The sequence below is a fragment of the Chrysochloris asiatica genome, unplaced genomic scaffold, assembly GCF_000296735.1.
Source record: "Chrysochloris asiatica unplaced genomic scaffold, ChrAsi1.0 scaffold00219, whole genome shotgun sequence".
NCBI lineage: Eukaryota > Metazoa > Chordata > Mammalia > Afrosoricida > Chrysochloridae > Chrysochloris > Chrysochloris asiatica.
The window spans coordinates 1,822,182-1,839,636 of record NW_006408737.1 but is presented as its reverse complement, the minus strand read 5'-3'; the positions used below and the strand labels follow the sequence as shown (position 1 = coordinate 1,839,636).

Below are 17,455 nucleotides of genomic sequence, written 5' to 3'. Positions count from 1 at the left end.
TCTCATCTATTCTACTTCTTTGCCCTTTCAGGGAGTTTTCTATTTCTGCCATTTTGTTGTTGATTGTTTGGACCTCTTTCTGTAGGTTTTGGATTGTTACCACTGCTGTATCTATCTTGTTTAATTATTCCTGTAGCGCTTTCCTGATTTCTTCCTTATTTTTCTTTCTCAGGTATCCCCAAGGCCTGCCCTTCTTCCAGCATGGAGAGAAGGCCTACTTCTGGTTCATTTGTCTCAGATATTTTATCTTTTTTCTGGACATGTGCCGATATGGTCATCTGCTTTTGCTTCTTGGACATGTTTAATGTTTATCTGTGGCCCTAATAATTAAGTATGTGTTTTGGTAATTTTTTTTTATGTTTTCTGATTACCTCCAGGAAGATGTGATCAGGATGTGGTCTTCCCTTTTCCCTCTCCTTATTGGTTAACTCAGAGTAACTTTTTTGGGCCTCAGTTGGGCCTGGGCCTCGGCAGCGGGCTATTTGGGCCTCAGGCGGGTGGGTTGAGCCTAGGGCAGGCGGTTTGGGCCTCTGGGGGCCTGGGTGTCAGCAGCTGGGCATCGGGCAGCTTGGGCCTCAGTGGGCGGGTTGGGCGGATTGGGCCTCGGGGGGCCTGTGCCTCAGGGACTGGGCTGAGGGCGGATTGGGTCTCAGGGGCACTGGGCCTTGGCGACTGGGCTACGCGGCGGGTTGGGCCTTGGGGGCCGTGGACCTCAGTGGCGACCGGGCCTTGATTGGGCCTGGGCCTTTGTGACCAGTCTGTGGGCGGGTTGGGCCTCAGGGCAGGCCTTGGCCTCAGTGGGCGGGCCTGTTCCTTGGGCGTTCCTGAGCCTCGGCAGCTTGGCAGAGGGCTGGCCTAGGCCGGGGCAGTAGAGGGCTGGGGGTAGTGGCTGCAGGGAGGTAGTGTCCGTATTTGATGACGTAAAAAATGCCTCTCTCAGTCTCTCTGTACCGTGGATACCCTGAATTTCCTGATATCCGCGCCAATATCCCTCTCTATTTGTTCGGCTTTGTTAGTTTATGCTTCCTTTTCTCTGGAAATGCAGCCTTCTAAGTGGGGTTGCTCTAGCCCTGCATTCCAAGGTCTGCAGGGGCAGAGGCACTCGCTGGCGCGGGCGTGGAAGCAGGAGCCACGTGCAGGCAGGCAAAAGCTCAAAATGCCTGTAATTCCTCAGCAATTTGATCTTTTTTAAAAAATGAGTTCAGAATGTTGAAATATAAGAACTTATGTTTGTTCAAAGGCTGTCTGTCTGCTAGATAGAGGTTTCTTATGTGCGATTCCACCCCTTTTCCCTGAGACTTCCCTACCTGAGCTGCCTGGTCAGGGAAGCACCAGAAGTCCTCTCCAAGCTATGGTATTTTCAATAGCATCATATGCATATAAAATTGGACAGTGATTAAGGAGAGCTGTTGAAGAATTGATGCAGTTAAGGTGTTGAAGCAGAATATTGAAAATACCATGGACTGCTAGTAGGACAAACAAATCAGTGTTGGAAATACAGCCAGATTGCTCACGGGACATATTATCAGGAGGGACCAATCCTTGAATGCTCATTTCGGACATATTATCAGGAGGTACTAGTCCCTGGAGAAGGACATTATGTGTCATAAAATTGTCAAGTGAAAATGAAGAAGACCCCAAGAAGATAGACTGGCACAGTGGCAGCAGCAATGGGCTCAACCATAATGATTGTGAGGTTGCCACAGGATCAGGTGGTGTTTCCTTCTGTTGTGCATAGAGTCGCTATGAATTGGATCTGACTATGGCACCTAACAACAACCAGCAATGTATGAGGGTTCCCAGTGTTCCACATCCTTGACAACATTTGTTAGTGTCTTTTTTATTGGATTCCTACTGTAAGATAAGCCCTGGTCTGCTACCCACAGGGTCAGCAGTTCAAACCCACACAGAGTCACTATGATTTGGAACAGACTTGACTGCACTTAACAACAACAACAACAGCATCTTTTTTCTTTCTTTCATTTTTCTATACAGCAAATATTTATTAAGAAGCATCTAGCTTATTACATTAATTAAATAAACATTAATTACATTCATATGTTGGGTAACTATCACCACTATCTATTTCTAAATCCAGAATGGAATTCTTGATTTCCCCAGCCCAATCTCTTCTACCCTAAAATCTACTCCAGTCCTCCAGTGTATTCTTCATCTAGGGAATGGCAATGCCATCTTCTCATCTCTCCTTAACATTTTCTTTCTGCTCACGCACTATAGGTATATTGGCCTTCTTGTTATTCCTGAAAGAAGCCAGGCATGTTCCCTGCCTTAGGGCCTTTGTTCTAACAGCATCTTTTTTGTTATAGCGTGGTATGGTGCAGTAGGATAAGCACTGAACTGAGAGGTTGATTTGAATGCATCAGCCGCTCCTTCGAAACCCTATACATGGTTGCTGTGTATCAGAAAAGGAGCTCTGATAGCATAGTGGTTATGAGTCGGGCTGCTAACCTCAACATCAGCAGTTTGAATCTACTAGCTGTTCCACCTGAGAAAGATGAGACTTTTTGCTCCCATAAAGATTTACAGCCTCAGAGACCCTATGTAGGGTCTCTATGAGTTGGAACCGACTCCATGGCACATAACATAACTCCAAGGCACTTAACAACTCTTGAGTATGAAATGGCAGTTTATTGTGATTTTAATTAAGCCTCAGAAGCCCTGTTCCTATGAGTCCAAACCAAAATTGACTCCAGGGCACTTAACAACAATCTTTAGTAATGAACGGAGTCGAATAGGAGTAAACTTTGTGATTTTAGCTCCATATCAAAGATTTGACGTTTGTTTAATTTACTTCTGTTTTTTCCTCAGACATTGACGAATGTGAAAATGAACTCAATGGAGGCTGTGTCCATGACTGTTTGAATATTCCAGGCAACTATCGCTGTACTTGTTTTGATGGCTTCATGTTGGCTCACGATGGCCACAATTGTCTTGGTGAGGAAAACATTTGGAAATAGCAATTCTCCTTTACACATCTTCCAGAATCCTCACCCTTTTCTTTCCTTTGATGAAAATATGCTCATTAAAACAAACTGGAGCTAGAGACTTGTGTTTTCTGTTCCCTGAGAAACCAGACTCCCTGATAGAAAACCAGATAAAGTATTTTTTGTTTTCATGTGATGATTCATAATATAAATCCTCCATTTGCACGAGGAAATGGGTGGTCAGGGTCATTATTATTTATTAGTTTTCTAGCCCTGATTTGTTACTTTTAATATTTTTGGTCTTATAATTCAAAAGATCCTCACTTATAACCATTCCTTTTGTTCTGTAAGCATCTCTATTTTGGAATTAGGTAGACTTCCTTGTCCTGAAAGATTCCAAATGTGTGCTTGGATTCCAGCCATATAGACTGCCCCCCACCCCACCCCACCCGCTTTTTTTAAGAGAAAGAAAGACACACAGAAACTTTCCATTAGCGTTTTCCTAGTTTTCCACAAAACAGAAACATCTGCTGGAGTCTCAGTTGCTGAGTTAAGGACTATAAGAGATGTTGTTTACATTGGTTCCTTAAGCCAGGAATAAAACATTGGATGGGGTTGCGTGTTGGATGGTCTTAATGGATGCAGCACACCTGGCAGCAAGTCTTTTTGCATCCCAATGCTGCTTTGTTGTTGTTGTTGTTTTAAATGTTTTATTGTGAATTATGAGATAGTTTACATGGGAGAACATTAGTTTTACATCCATCCTATTGTATATCGTTTCATTGCCATGGTTACAGTCCAACCAACCAAAGCCTGCCCCCTGGTCATCAGCACACAACCCCTCTCCCTCTCTGGGTCTAAAATCTCCAGCTGCTCCATCTCTCCACGTCATCATCTCTGCCTCCATCTCTGGCGTCACTGCTTCTCTGGGTAGGGTCCTGCTCTCCGCTCTTCTCCCTTGATGGTCCCAGGGACCTCTGCTCTTAGACTGAAAAGTTAATTACTCCCCTCCTTGCTACAAAATGTCTACGTTTACATTTCCAACCCTCACATCAGTCCTGATAACAATTATTCACTATTATATCACAAGAGACCTATCTGCATTTCCTTTCATCAGCCCCACCTAGACAGATTGGATACTACTCAATGGATTGGATACCTTCCTCCATGTCCTCTGGATCTAGGTTTCCTCTTGAAAGTTTATAAGCCAGTCAATTTTTGCCTTTGTAGCCTCCCCCATTTTGGGTAGCCAATGTCCAAGTTGCCCATCCTTGTTTACTCTGTGTATGGAGGGGTTGGGAATAATCCTCGCTATAAAGATTTGTTCCCTCTTTTGAGCTATTGCATCCATAAGTGTAGGTCAAGTTCATCAAATTGTATCAGATTACTCTTTTTTCCTCTTCTTTCTTCTTCCAGCTGAGCTCTGATCATCCAGTCATTGAAGCCAGGTTGAGTGGGTATTAGCTTCAAGTGTGGGTGTTCTTATGCATATGCCCTCTCTTCTTATCAGCTGGATGCTTCACTCTTCACTCTAGTCCTTTGTGTCTATGTCTCTGACTCTGGGCTCAGGAATCCCCAGTTCTTGCCACACTGCTGGCCAACCAGGTCTCCACCCGGGTTCACAGAAGTCTATTGAACATTGTAGGGCTTAGCTTGCAGCATCATTGCTATTTTTCCCTCACTTCCCCTAACATGGTGACCAATGTGGTCACCAATCAGAGAGAGTATTCCCACTGAGTCTTAGTCTTGGAAAGGGGTTTGCTCTGAGGGGCCCGACCACTTGCCTTGATGTCTCCTGGGCAAGCAACTTGCTTGTTCTTGTAGTAATCAGTTGGTCTTCCTGTATTGTTTTGTATTTTTCCTGTCAGTCTTTCTTTCAAGATGTGTCTTCTGTTCTTCTAGCCGCTCCAGGCTGGTCTGCCCATCCTTTCAAGTGGAAATTTCCCACCTCTGAAGATTCTGGATGCTGTTCAGAATTCCACCTATAGTATTATATAATGCAGAGGCTCCTCAGGAAGCCTCCTTCACTAGGCACGTTGTAGCCCCATTTTAGGTATTCCAATCAGTTATAGGCATAAGACAGACTTATAAGCTTTCTATGGTGATATTTCTGACTATTTCTTCCTCTCCTCCTTCAGTGTCTATTTTATAATGGTATGCCAGGGAAACCAAGATTCAAAAGATGGCCAAGCATCTTAACATTATTTTCCACCTTTCGCCCATTCCAGCCATGTCTCAATCCCTGTATCCCAGAGTCCTGTTGTTCCAAGGTGTGCATACATCATTTTTTACCTCTGTCCAACTTAGCCCATACAAACCTGCCTAATTATTCTCCTATCTGCTTTGTTCTTCCATTCATCCCCCGATTTCTTGCATATTGCCCCCTCCCCAGCACCCAAACTATCCTGTGTCTATTCCCTGCCCTGTATTCCACCTTCCCCTCCCTCCCTTCACCCTACCCCCGCATCCCCCAATGCTGCTTTTATTAGTTGCCCAAGAGACATAATGGGAGACACATGGCCTTCCATGTCAGAGGATACTGATGACCCTTCCTGTGATTGATCTGCTGATGTCCATGTATCAGCTTGAGCCAGGCTCTGGCTCTGCAGGGAAAGCTATTCAGATGTCTTCTATGGTGCATAAGAATGACCACTTGATCAAGTTCTTTGAGATCAGTGCAAAAGTCACTGGATATGTGCAGGCAGAAATTTTTTGAGTGTGGGACTATATTGCCACACCTCAAGGAGGGAGTGTTTCCTTCTGGACTCAACCCTTTCATGGTCACTTTAGTGTCACCTGGAGCCCCATCCTGATATAGACTCTGTCTCTTTTTGCTCTGATGAGAAGTCAGGCTCTTTAGTACACAAACAATTTTGGTCTTCCAAGTCAGTAAGATTTGATTGGGGGCTGGGGGCTCATTGACCCCTCTGCAGACTTTCTACATAGTCAATACCACAAATAGAAATGGTTGAGAAGTATTTGAAGAACAGGAAACAAACACAAATTAATTTCAAACTCAGAAAAACGAAATCACTTCCAAAGTCTAATTTTTGGGAAGTATATAGTATGTTTGTACCATTTTTCAGGGGAGATCTCACATTCGCCTTTGATTTACCAATAGTGGCATTTTGAGGCTTTGTGTCTGGTGGCAAACCCGGTCATTACTCCTGTGCTCAATCCCAGGGGAGAAAGTGTGAGCTTCTTAAGAGCAAGGAGCAGAACCATCTGAGGATTAAGGACCTGGGCCAGGACTGGGTGGCATGGCTTTGTTCTGAAATCCCAAGGCCAGGGTAATACAGATATTTCCACAGTGTCTCCATTTCTCTTGGAGTACCTTTGTGGACTTTGAGCCTTCCATGCCTCTCAGAGGGATACTGAGCTTCTATGTCTGAAGGGGCTAAAAGATTCTTTAAAAGAAAAGCACGAGAAAATGAAGTGGTAAGTTTAGAAGCTCTGGACCAGCACACATAGAGACTTCTTGCCATTCAGACTTGCAAGAAACAAGGGCAGATGCATTTTGTGACAAGAAAGAAGCTCAATGCCAAACACTTTTCAGAAGTGGCATTTCCTGTGTTCTCTGGGATGGCCCTTAGCATCTCCTTTGCCCCCTAACCACACATTAGTCACATATATATTAGCCAGAATATACCGAGAACAAACACAATTTAGCTCTAGCACTAAACCCAGAATGTACTGAGATACTGAATGCCTGAGATCCTGAAAAACCAAATGTAGCTGTCTTCAATGCAGCTGGCTCCACCTGAATGCAGTTTCTGTTTATTGAGTGTGTGGTTGTACATGCCAGCTATTTGGTATTACAGTACAGTTCTCAACCCTGGCCACATGTTAGAACCACCTATGAAAGAGCATGACGTTTTAGAAAGACACCATTGCCTAGGCCTCATCCAAGCCTGGTTATATCAAGCTCTTTAAAAGTGAGATGGGCATCAGGATTCTAAGGTGTAGCTAAGGTTGAGAACCACTGTTTCATAGTCTTGAGAAACTCTTTCAGCATAAACCAAAACCAACTTAAATCTATTGCCATTGAGTTGATTTTGACTCAAAGTGACCCTGTACAGGGTTTCTGAGACCGTAAATCTTTATGGAAGCAGACAGCCTCGTCTTTCTCCTGAAGAGCAGTTAGTGGGTTTGAACCATTAATCCAGGTATAGCAGCCCAACACCTAACCCACAGTGCCACCAGGGCTTCTTTCATCCAGTCTAGTGAATTGTTCTACCACTTGTCTGTCAGTGTGTCATAGTGTGGTAGCTTGCATGTTGTTATGATTCTTGGAAGCTATGCCACCGATATTTTAAATACCAATAGGGTCACTCATCTTGGACAGGTTTCAGCTGCGCTTCCAGACTAAGACAGACTAGGAAGAAGGAGAATGCTTACCCACTGAAAATCTTACGATAGCAGTGGAACACCATCAGATAGCACTGGAATATTGAATATTGAAACATTATGAATAGCACCAGAATATTGTCAGAAAGTGAGCCCCTCAGGTTGGAAGGCTGCCTCCTCAAAGTAAAGTTGACCATGATGATGCCAATGTAGTAAAGCCTTTGGGACCTTCATTTGGTAATGGGGCACAACTGAAAACAAAGAGAGACAGCTGAAACATCCATTAATAATAGGAACATGGAATGTACAAAGGAAGACTCTAGTAAAATTGGAAGTTGTCAAAAATGAAATGGAATGCATAAACATCAGTATCCTAGGCATTAGTGAGACATTGAGATGGACTGGTATTGGCCATTTTGAATCTGACAGTTACGTGATTTAATATGCAGGGAATGACAAATTGGAGAGGCATGGCATTGCATTTGTTATCAAAAAGAACATATCAAGATCTGTCTTGAAGTACAACACTGTCTGTAATAGGATAATATCCATACACCTACAGGAAAGACCAGTTATTACAATATTACTCAAATGTATGCACCAACAACTAATGTCAGTGATGATGAAATGGAAGAATTCTACCAAATTTTTCAGTGTGAAACTGATCAAACATGCAATTAAGATATATTGATAATTTATGGTGATTGGAATGCAAAAGTTGAAAATAGAAAGGGTCAGTAGTCGGAAAATATTGGCTTGGTACTAGAATGATGCTGAGGATAGCATGATAGAATTTTGCAAGACAAATGACTTATTCATTGCAAATACCTTTTTTTAAACAACATAAAAGATGATTATGCAAATGGACATCACCAAATGGAAAACACAGAAATCAAATTGACTGTATCTGTGGAAAGAGATGGTGGAAAAGCTCCATATCATCAGCTAAAACAAGGTTGGGGCAGACTGTGGAACAGACCATCAATTGCTCATATGCAAGTTCAGGCTGAAGCTGAAGAAAATTAAAACAAGTCCACAACAGCCAAAGTATGACCTTGAACATATCCCACCTGAATTTAGAGACCATCTCAAGAATAGATTTTATGCATTAGACACTAATGACCTAAGACCACAAGATGTGTGATATGACATCAAGAACATCATTATTTAAAAAGAAGGCAAAAGGTCATTAAGAAGACAAGAAAGAAGGAAAAGTCCAAAAGGCATATCAGAAGAGACTCTGAAACTTGCTCTCCAGCATAGCTAAAGCAAAAGGAAGAAAGGAGGAGGTAAAAGATCTGAACAGAAAATTTCAAAGGGCAGCTCGAGAAAACAAAGTCAAGTGTTATAATGTATTGTGCAAAGACCTGGCATTAGGAAACTAAAAAGGAAGAACATGCTCAGCAGTTCTCAAAATGAAAAAACTGAAGAAAAAATCCAAGCCCCAACTTGAAATATCAGTAACATCACATGCAAGTAAAAACTTTTGCTAAAGATTATTCAAAAATGGCCACAACAGTACATTGACAAGGAACTGACAGAGGTTCAGATGAGGACGTGAAACAAGGGATGTCATTGCTGACGTCAGATGGATCTTGGCTGAAAGCAGAGAATACCAGAAAGATGTTTACCTGTGCTTTATTGACTATGCAAAGTCTTTTGACTGTGTAGATCATGATAAGCTATGGATAACATTGCTAAGAATAGGTATTCCAGAACACTTACTTTTGCTCAGGAGTAAACTGTACATAGACCAAGAAGTAAGCATTCAAACAGAACAAGGAAATACTGAAAAGTGTGTGCCCGAGTTGTATTCTTTCACTATGCTTATCCTATCTGTATGCTGAGCACATAATCTGAGAAACTGGATTATATGAAGAAGTACGTGACATCAGGATTAGAGGACGACTCATTAACAACTGTGATATGCAGATGATAGATAAAACATTCCTTGCTGAAAGCAAAGAGGACTTAAAATACTTACTGATGAAGATCAAAGACCACAGCTTTTGGCATGGGTGTCACTTCAATGTAAAGAAAACAAAAATGGAGAAAAGATTAAAGTTGTCAGAGATTTCATTTGCTTGAATTCAGTATAAATTCTTATGGAAGCAGCAGTCAAGAAATCAAAGGATATATTGTATTGGGCAAATCTGTTGCACAAGACCTCTTTAAAGTGTTCAAGAGCAAAGATGTCAGTTTGAGAACTAAGCTATGGCTGACCCATGCCATGGTATTTCCAGTAGTCTCATATGCATGTGAAAATTTGAAAATGAATAAGGAAGACTGTAGAACAATTGATGCATTTGAATTATGGTGCTGGAGAAGAAAATTGAAAATACCATGGACTGCCAGAAGAACAAAATAAATCTGTGTCGTAAGAAGTGCAGCCAGAATGTTCCTTTGAAGTCAGGATGGAGAGACTTTGGCTCTCATGCTTCGAACATGTTATCAGGAGGGACCAATCCCTGAAAAACGACATCATACTTGGTAAAGTGGGGGGTCAGCAAAAGAGCTGAAAACACTCCCCCACCCCCAGCAAGCTGGATTGACATAGTGGCAGCAGCAATGGGCTGGCTCAAGCATAACCATGGTTGTGAGGATGTGGCACAACTGAGCAGTGTTTCATTCTATTGTGCACAGGGTTACTTTGAGTCAGAACCAACTCAAAGACACCTAACAATAGTGAACTGTTATTTGTGTATGTAAATACACACACACACACACACACTTTTTTATTTACCCAATTATGGTGCATCACTCTGCTTAATGATGTGTTCTAATTGCTCTGGAGAGAATGTGAAGTGAGTAGGTGGAGGGGCTGTTAGCTCAAAGGGGGAGCAGACCTTTACTCAAAACTATCCAGACTTTGGTGTTAAGAAAATAGATGTCTCTTGTTTACCTTGAGTCCTCACTGTGGAGCACCTAAGCCTGGGGTGCTCCAGTACAGCTCATCCTCAGGAATGTGCTTCGTCTACCCCTTGGCATAGAGAAGGGCAAGTGTGTTAGATTTTAGGGGCTGGCTTGTGTCCCATCAGTTTAGCCAGGCATCTGGTTGGTAGTGTGGGAAGACAGATGACTGTAAGATCTGAAACTTGAAAGCAGATAACAGATATTTAAATGTGAATTTTCTTGTTACAAATGTGCCCAAGAGCTAGTGATAGGCATGTGAGAAATTAGGCTGGAGAAAATAAATTGCTTTTATAGCAATTTCTCCTTGAGCTTCTGCCGTGACTGAGATTTTACTTTGAGTTTCCCTCTTTGGCAATAGTAATGCTGTGCTCTTCTGCTTGTTTGTTCATTCTTTAAACAGTTAATAAGCAGCTAAAGTCTGCCCTCAAGGAGTTTGCAGTCTAGTGGAGACAGGTAAGATTTTGAGAATGCAGTGAGGTATGCGTTGATAGGGTATTATAAGACACAATGTAAGGTCCTTTGGGGGGTTATGGTAGAAGGCAGATCAGGGAAGTTTTCTTCCCTTTGCCTTTCTGATAGCTCCTTCTCTGGGGCTTCCGCTTGTGAGGTATAGGGTATTCTCCAGAATTCTAGCTCTGGCTGTCTTCTCCCTATTCCCTTTCTCTGTCTTCTCATATTTCTATCTTTGGCTATCTCATCTACATTCACCACTTTATTTTCTATTTTCAAAGCTGTACTTACAAGATTAGATTCTCTTCCAACCAACTGGCTCAGTTTTCCTGCTCTCCCTGGAATATTAGCTTCCTGCCTTGGTTCCGGTCACCCATATCTCCATCCCTATTTTTGTACCTATCTCTGCTTTCTCCTCTGTTTCTCAGCCAAAAGGTTTGGTGTCAGCTTCAGTCCCTCTAACAGTGTTCCACCATACAGCACAAGGTTTCATGCCACAATGCCTTTTCTATTTTGTTCCTCCTAGACAATCTCACTGCCTGACTCCAGGTCCTGCCCCACCAGCTCAAATCAGAAAAACCAAACCAAACACATTGGCATCCAGTCAATTCCAACTCACAGTGACCCTGTAGTAGAACTACACTTTAGGATTTCCTAGACTGTAGGTCTTTATGGAAATACCTTTCTCCCACAGATGTCTGACAGGGTCAAGCTGCTAACCTTTTGGTTACTGGCCGAGTGTTTTAAGCACTGTGCCACAAGGACTCCCCTCACCCACCCACCCCCACCAGCTCTGACTCGTAGAGACCCTGTAAAGGGTTTCCACGAAGTGGCTGGTGGGTTTGAACTACCGACTTGCAGATAGCAGTCCAATGCTTATCCTACAGGGCCACACCAGGGCCCACCAGCACTAGCCATGGCTATTTTAGCCCCTTGTTTGAAGCTGGAACCTCAGGAGTTTGATTTCCCCTTCCCTGTGACCTACCCTTAATTGCTGCCTTATTTTCCCTAAAGCAAGGGTCTGTGCATGTCTTCCTTGGCTTTATTGGTTTCCAACTGCCTTCAAGTACGAAGGAACTTCTTTGCCTGGTATTCAAGATCCTCAGCATTGTGAACCTAATCTATCTTTCCGACTTTATTTCCTGTAACTTCCCTCCATGTCCATGTACCTTATGCTCTAGCCAAACTGAATGACTCACTGTTTTTTGCATATACATACTCCATGCTTCCCAGCCTATGTGCTATGCTCATGCTGTATCTTCTGCCTGGAATCCCTTCTCCTGATGTATAATGGCAGAAATTCTGTCTTTCACCAGCTTTTTCTTAAGACCCATCCTGATCCACCACAGCCAGATATGACCTGTTTGCTTTGTGCCACCTTTTCTCTTATCTCAGCATTATTTGTGTCTGTCTCTTTCCCTGTATTGAAAGGCATGCTCCTAGAAGGGAGGAATGTTGTCTTACTCATCTGTATTTTACAGTTTACTCTGGCACAGTGCTTTGGAAAGAGAAGATGTCCAGTAAATAGTTATTGAACTGTTTCTCTTTTGTTCGTGAGGAGGGTCTACCTAAGTAAGTCCCAAACTAATGAGGTCTGGGTTAATCTTCTGTGGGTCTGATGGGCTGAGATTCTGAGAGCTTCCGTGATGCAAGGAATTGAAGAGGGAACCTCATCTCTGCTGAACTGCAGCCTGGGTGGGGTGTTTAAATAGTCACAAAAGCAAAGACTGGCTCTTTTCTCCTTACAGATGTGGACGAGTGCCTGGAGAACAATGGCGGCTGCCAACACACCTGTGTCAATGTCCTGGGGAGCTACGAGTGCCGCTGCAAAGAGGGGTTTTTCCTGAGTGACAATCAGCACACATGCATTCACCGCTCAGAAGGTATCTCTGTCCTGCCTTGCATGGGCAGGGCCAGGGCCATACTTGAGACCTCCTCCCTTCCACCAGCAGTGAACTTAGAGAGAGAAGCCTGGGGCCTAAACAATTCTGGAGGCATGAGGACTAGTTCAGACTCTGCTACTGGGTAACTCTGGGCAAGTTATTTTTGCTTCAACTTTTCCACCTGTCAAAATCGATGGGTTGGATTGAGTGAGTTCTGAGTTCCCTTCAAACTTCACATTCTCTGATTCTAATCTTTAAGTAGAGAACATTTCAAACATGAGTCGATGTCTCAGGAGAAATACAATAGATGATGTGCCAAGTTTTACAAAAAAAGTGCTGCAAACCACTGTACCAGTATGAGCCTGCTCCTTGCTCTGTGAGGGTAGGGAGAAGGCCTGGATCCTTCCTAAGGAGACTTTCAATGAATTGCTCTGTTTTAAGCCCCAAGCTACATCTGGTTCTTCCCTATGCTTTGCATTTTTGAGCTCTGAGCCTCTGGACTTCTGAGGGACTTGTGGACTCCTTCCTCAGTCTTGGACCGTCGGTGCTGTGGCTTCATTCACTCCCTGTCATCACCTACATTCCTCCATATATTTTCCCAAAACTCTTCTCTTCTGATGACCTCCTTTTTGTTATCTTTTGATGATCTGCTTTGCACGTATACCTTTTTATATTCCTTGAATATTTTAGTGAGTTTTTGGGAAGGAGGGATACTAAATACATGTAACCAAGCATCTATTTCAAATCAAATGTCTTCCCTTTCATTCTTCTCTGCTCTTTATGAAGCCAGAGACTCACATTTTGGTTCCTGTGTTTCTCCTGGGTTTGCATCTGCTTGCTTTTATGGGGGAAACTCTTTTTGGCTTGTGTTGTTCATTCATTTTCATAACTTAACAATGTGGTGATTTTAAGTGCTTCTAGTTTTTAATCTAGGAGCTCTGGTAGCGTAGTGGTTACGAATTGGGCTGCGAACCTTAAGGTCAGCGGTTCGAAACTACCACCTGCACCGCGGGAGAAAGATGAGGCTTTCTACTCCCGTAAAGATTTACACCCTCGGAAACCCTATACAGGGTCGCTATGGGTCGGAACCGACTCGATGGCACATAACAACAACAACAACAACAAAGTTTTTAATCATGAATTTGTAGATTTACTGTTTTAATCACGGTTTAAGTGAATTTTCACAAGGGCTTCTTCATAGAAGATTGTTTTTTCCCCCTCCATTATTCCCAGAATGATGGCTTATACCAGACACTTGACTAGAATACTTGCTTGGGTACTAAGAAGAATTGTCAAAGAAAACAACAGGCTTGATGCCTAACATCACTCATGAGTCAGCTTGTTCTCAATGCTTGGGGCAGGACAGGCACACACACTGGCTCTAATCAGGCAATTTTATCTCATGCCAGGCTTGGCCTGTAGTAGAGAAGCAGTTGGGTTTTGATTTCCTGCCAGGTTCACTGAGCTCTTCAGTACACTGCAGTCTTGCCTGGTGCCGGCAGAACTGGTAGCAGGAATGAAATGAAGATGCACAGCTCAGAGGGATCCAATCTCAGGTTGTCTCCCTCTTGGGAGCTCTAAGCTGCTCCCTGGGGCCTATGACTTTCTCTTTAGGTGACTGGGGAGGTCAACTTAGGCTCACAGGTGAAGCCATTACTTCAACACCCCCAGAATTGACTCCACAGGCTCACAAAGCAACTTGAAGTGATTACGACCATCTACTACTCCCTCCTGCATCCCCAACCCCCACCATGATTACAGCTACAGACTGTAATACTCCCATCACAGAAGTAAATACAAAAGCAGTTAGTTCCCTTTCCACAAACTGTGCTTTCTAAATTTCCTACAATTCAGACATTCTTGGATCCCCTGAAGGGTATTTAAAGTGAACTTTTTTTGTCTGGAACGAAAACCAAAATCCAAGAATTTGAGTTGTGGTCTGGAAGCACACTATGTGATTTTCTGTTGAATTTCAACCTGATTGCTTGGCAAATCCATAGCAGCACAAGCCGACAGATTATAGCAGTTTGTAAAGGAGGCCCCTTCAGTCGAAGGTTTTAACTCTTCAAATAGAACAACCTGTAAATAGTGTCCCTCTAGGATTTCTGCCTTGATTTGCACAGTTAACCCTTGTAAGTGACATTAACACAGACATAAAAACCCATCATTTCTTCCCTACAAATGTTTAAAAGAAGGTAATACGGTACACGAATATCTTGTAGTGTTGCTGCTCTTGTTTTTGATAATTATTTACGAAACTCTCTACAGTCTAAAAGATTATGATAGCAGATTCTGAAGGAAAGCAAGGGTGATTGATGGTTTTTTGGGTTTTTTTTCCCTTGCTCCTAAGAGATCTCAAAGTTCTGGTAAAGAGACTGTGTGTTTTCACCCATGTAATGGGGGTCGACTGGGAAGAGACACATCACCCCCAGCCTGCTTTTGTTCCTATTCATGGGTGCTCAGGCTCTTAAAATGAGCATTCCTCTCTTGTTTTGTCTGTTCTGAGAATATTTTTAGATGGTTGTGCTGCCTGCCTTTTCAGAGTGGTGAGGAAGATGTTGGGGTAGTGAGGAAGGGGCTGTACTCTCAGCAGGCAGGCACTTTTGCTACTTTATGGAACGTTTCTTGACCTGTTATCAGAGCACATTTTCATTTTGCTTCCAGAAATATTCTTCAGTGAAACCCTGAGCCTGGGGAGCACCAGGCTGGCACGTTTCAAATGTTCCTGAGCTGTTTTCCTCTTGGTCAGCTAATAACTCTAAATGCGACTGCCAGGCCAGGCTCTGGCAAGAGTTAGGACCATTCATTATTGACCTCTTCTAGCAGTGGCCTTGCTTGAGTCAGAGAACTCAGAAAAGCTTCAGAGTCACCTCTTAGGAAAGCTCTGAGCACTTCCAGAGCCATTTAAATCTCCATTACCTTCCGGTAACTTTATGTCTAGTTTGATGTGATACTACTTCAAGGGGCAACATCTTTGTGAATCCCCACAGCATCTGGCACATGGTCAGTTCTTAGGAAATATTTCTTGCGTAAATGAATTGCTCTGAGGCAGTAAAGGTCACTTTTCAAATGTCTTAACAGACTTGTAAACAGAGTGGGGAAAAAACAGAAGAGGAAGAAGAAAAAGCTGACCTATTGGGATGTGTGCTTCCCAGGTGTTGCTCTGTCATTTCTTGGGCACTGTTCAGTTTACCTCTGGGTGCTCCTGGAACCTGTGATTTCAAATACTCTGCTGACCCAAGGACAAATGTGGTGCTTGCTGGACCGTCTCAGGAGAACAGAACACTGCTTCCAGAGGCGGCTTCCACCTCCCTGTGCCATCTCGGTGCTGGGGAACTAATAACATCTTCCTGACTGAGCAAAGAGAGAGCTTTCCACCAATCCAATGCATACCTCTTTCTGTGTGAATTGACAACAGCTCTTGGCCTGGTGAATGGATCACAGTAACATCCAGCAGATTGAGAGCTGGAGTGCAAACAGCTGGAAACTGTCAGATAAAAAACAAGATGGTTTTAAGAACCACTCGAGAGAGTATGGGCTGTATTAACTGTTGTGCTGTCTTTTGGAATAGGGGCTGGTATCTATTTGTATTAAGCATTTGCTTCAGCATAGATCAGCCACTCTGTGGTGAGAATTAGAGAGAGGAGACTTTTTGCCTCCTTTGGACATAGGTTTCAGGGAACAGGTTTGGATCCTAGAGAAGTTGAATGAAAACTTTTTGTACTCATGTTTAAAACATCTCTGGTAGCGTAGTGGTTACGAATCGGGCTGCGACCCTTAAGGTCAGTGGTTCGAAACTACCAGCTGCTCCGCGGGAGAAAGATGAGGCTTTCTACTCCCGTAAAGATTTACACCCTCGGAAACCCTATACAGGGTCGCTATGGGTCGGAACCGACTCGATGGCACATACCAACAACAACAACAACAATGCCCATTATTAGAAGATGTCATGTTAATAGACAGCCAATGAGAACAACGTCCCTACTCTCAATGATGTTTTAGAGTTACATTACACAAATGTGAAAAAGCAACATATGAACAGGCACTTAATTATGCAGTACAAACTAAGCAAATGTTTTGGAAATACTCTTTGGTGTGCTGGCAGGCAGCAAGGTCTCAAAGATAGCAAGGATAGTTGATTTGGGGACAAACCCTGATGTTGGTGAACCACATGAGTGTTACCTTGCTATCTCCCCATCATTTGTTGTTGGTGGTACTAGTCGCCATTGATTTGACTTCAACTCATGATGAACCCACATACAACGGAAGGAAGTGTTTCCCGATCCTGCAATATCTTAAAGGACAATGTTTTGTTGTTTTCCACAGGGTTTTCATTGACTAATCTTAGTATGTATTAGTGTGGAAGCGCTGCTGAAACCTATCCACAGCGGACGACACTAGTAGTATTGGAACTACTGGTAGCATAGCTTTCAGCTTCATAGCATACTTAAGTCACCACAGTTTGACAAACTTATAGATAGGTGGAGTTCCCATCATTTAGATGCACATTAAACTATCCAGGAAAATAATCCCACTTCCTGCCACTACTACCATAAAATTGAGGTTAAGGGAAATTGATACCTAAAAAAATTGTTGTTGTTGTTGTTAAGTGCTGTCAAGTCAGTTCCAACTCATAACAAACCTTTATAGGGTTTCTGAGGAGGGGATGGTTGATTTGGACCTTGCAATTAGCAATCCAGTGCTTATCCTACAGTGCCACACCAGAAAATACACATGCTAAAAGAAACCACATGTATGAGGTCTCTCGTTCCATTCTCTTCGTTGTGTTGTTCCTATGATACCATCTGTCAGGAAGTGTGGTGCTATAGGGTAAGCACTGGCCTGCTAATGACAAGGGCAGTGGTTCAAACCCACCAGCTGCTTCTTGGAAACCTTTTATTTTATAGATTGGCTACG

The 17,455-nt window shown here is 43.1% G+C and overlaps 1 protein-coding gene across 2 annotated transcripts in view; it reads left to right on the top strand.

The window, feature by feature from the left end:
* SCUBE2 (signal peptide, CUB domain, EGF-like 2) overlaps nucleotides 1-17,455 on the top strand; it is a 134,006-nt gene that overhangs the window by 34,818 nt on the left and 81,733 nt on the right. For both annotated transcript variants that reach the window (XM_006872992.1, XM_006872991.1), the window contains exons 3-4: nucleotides 2,830-2,955; nucleotides 12,404-12,538. In XM_006872992.1, the coding sequence (XP_006873054.1) occupies nucleotides 2,830-2,955; nucleotides 12,404-12,538 (261 nt within the window). The remainder of the gene's footprint in view (nucleotides 1-2,829; nucleotides 2,956-12,403; nucleotides 12,539-17,455) is intronic.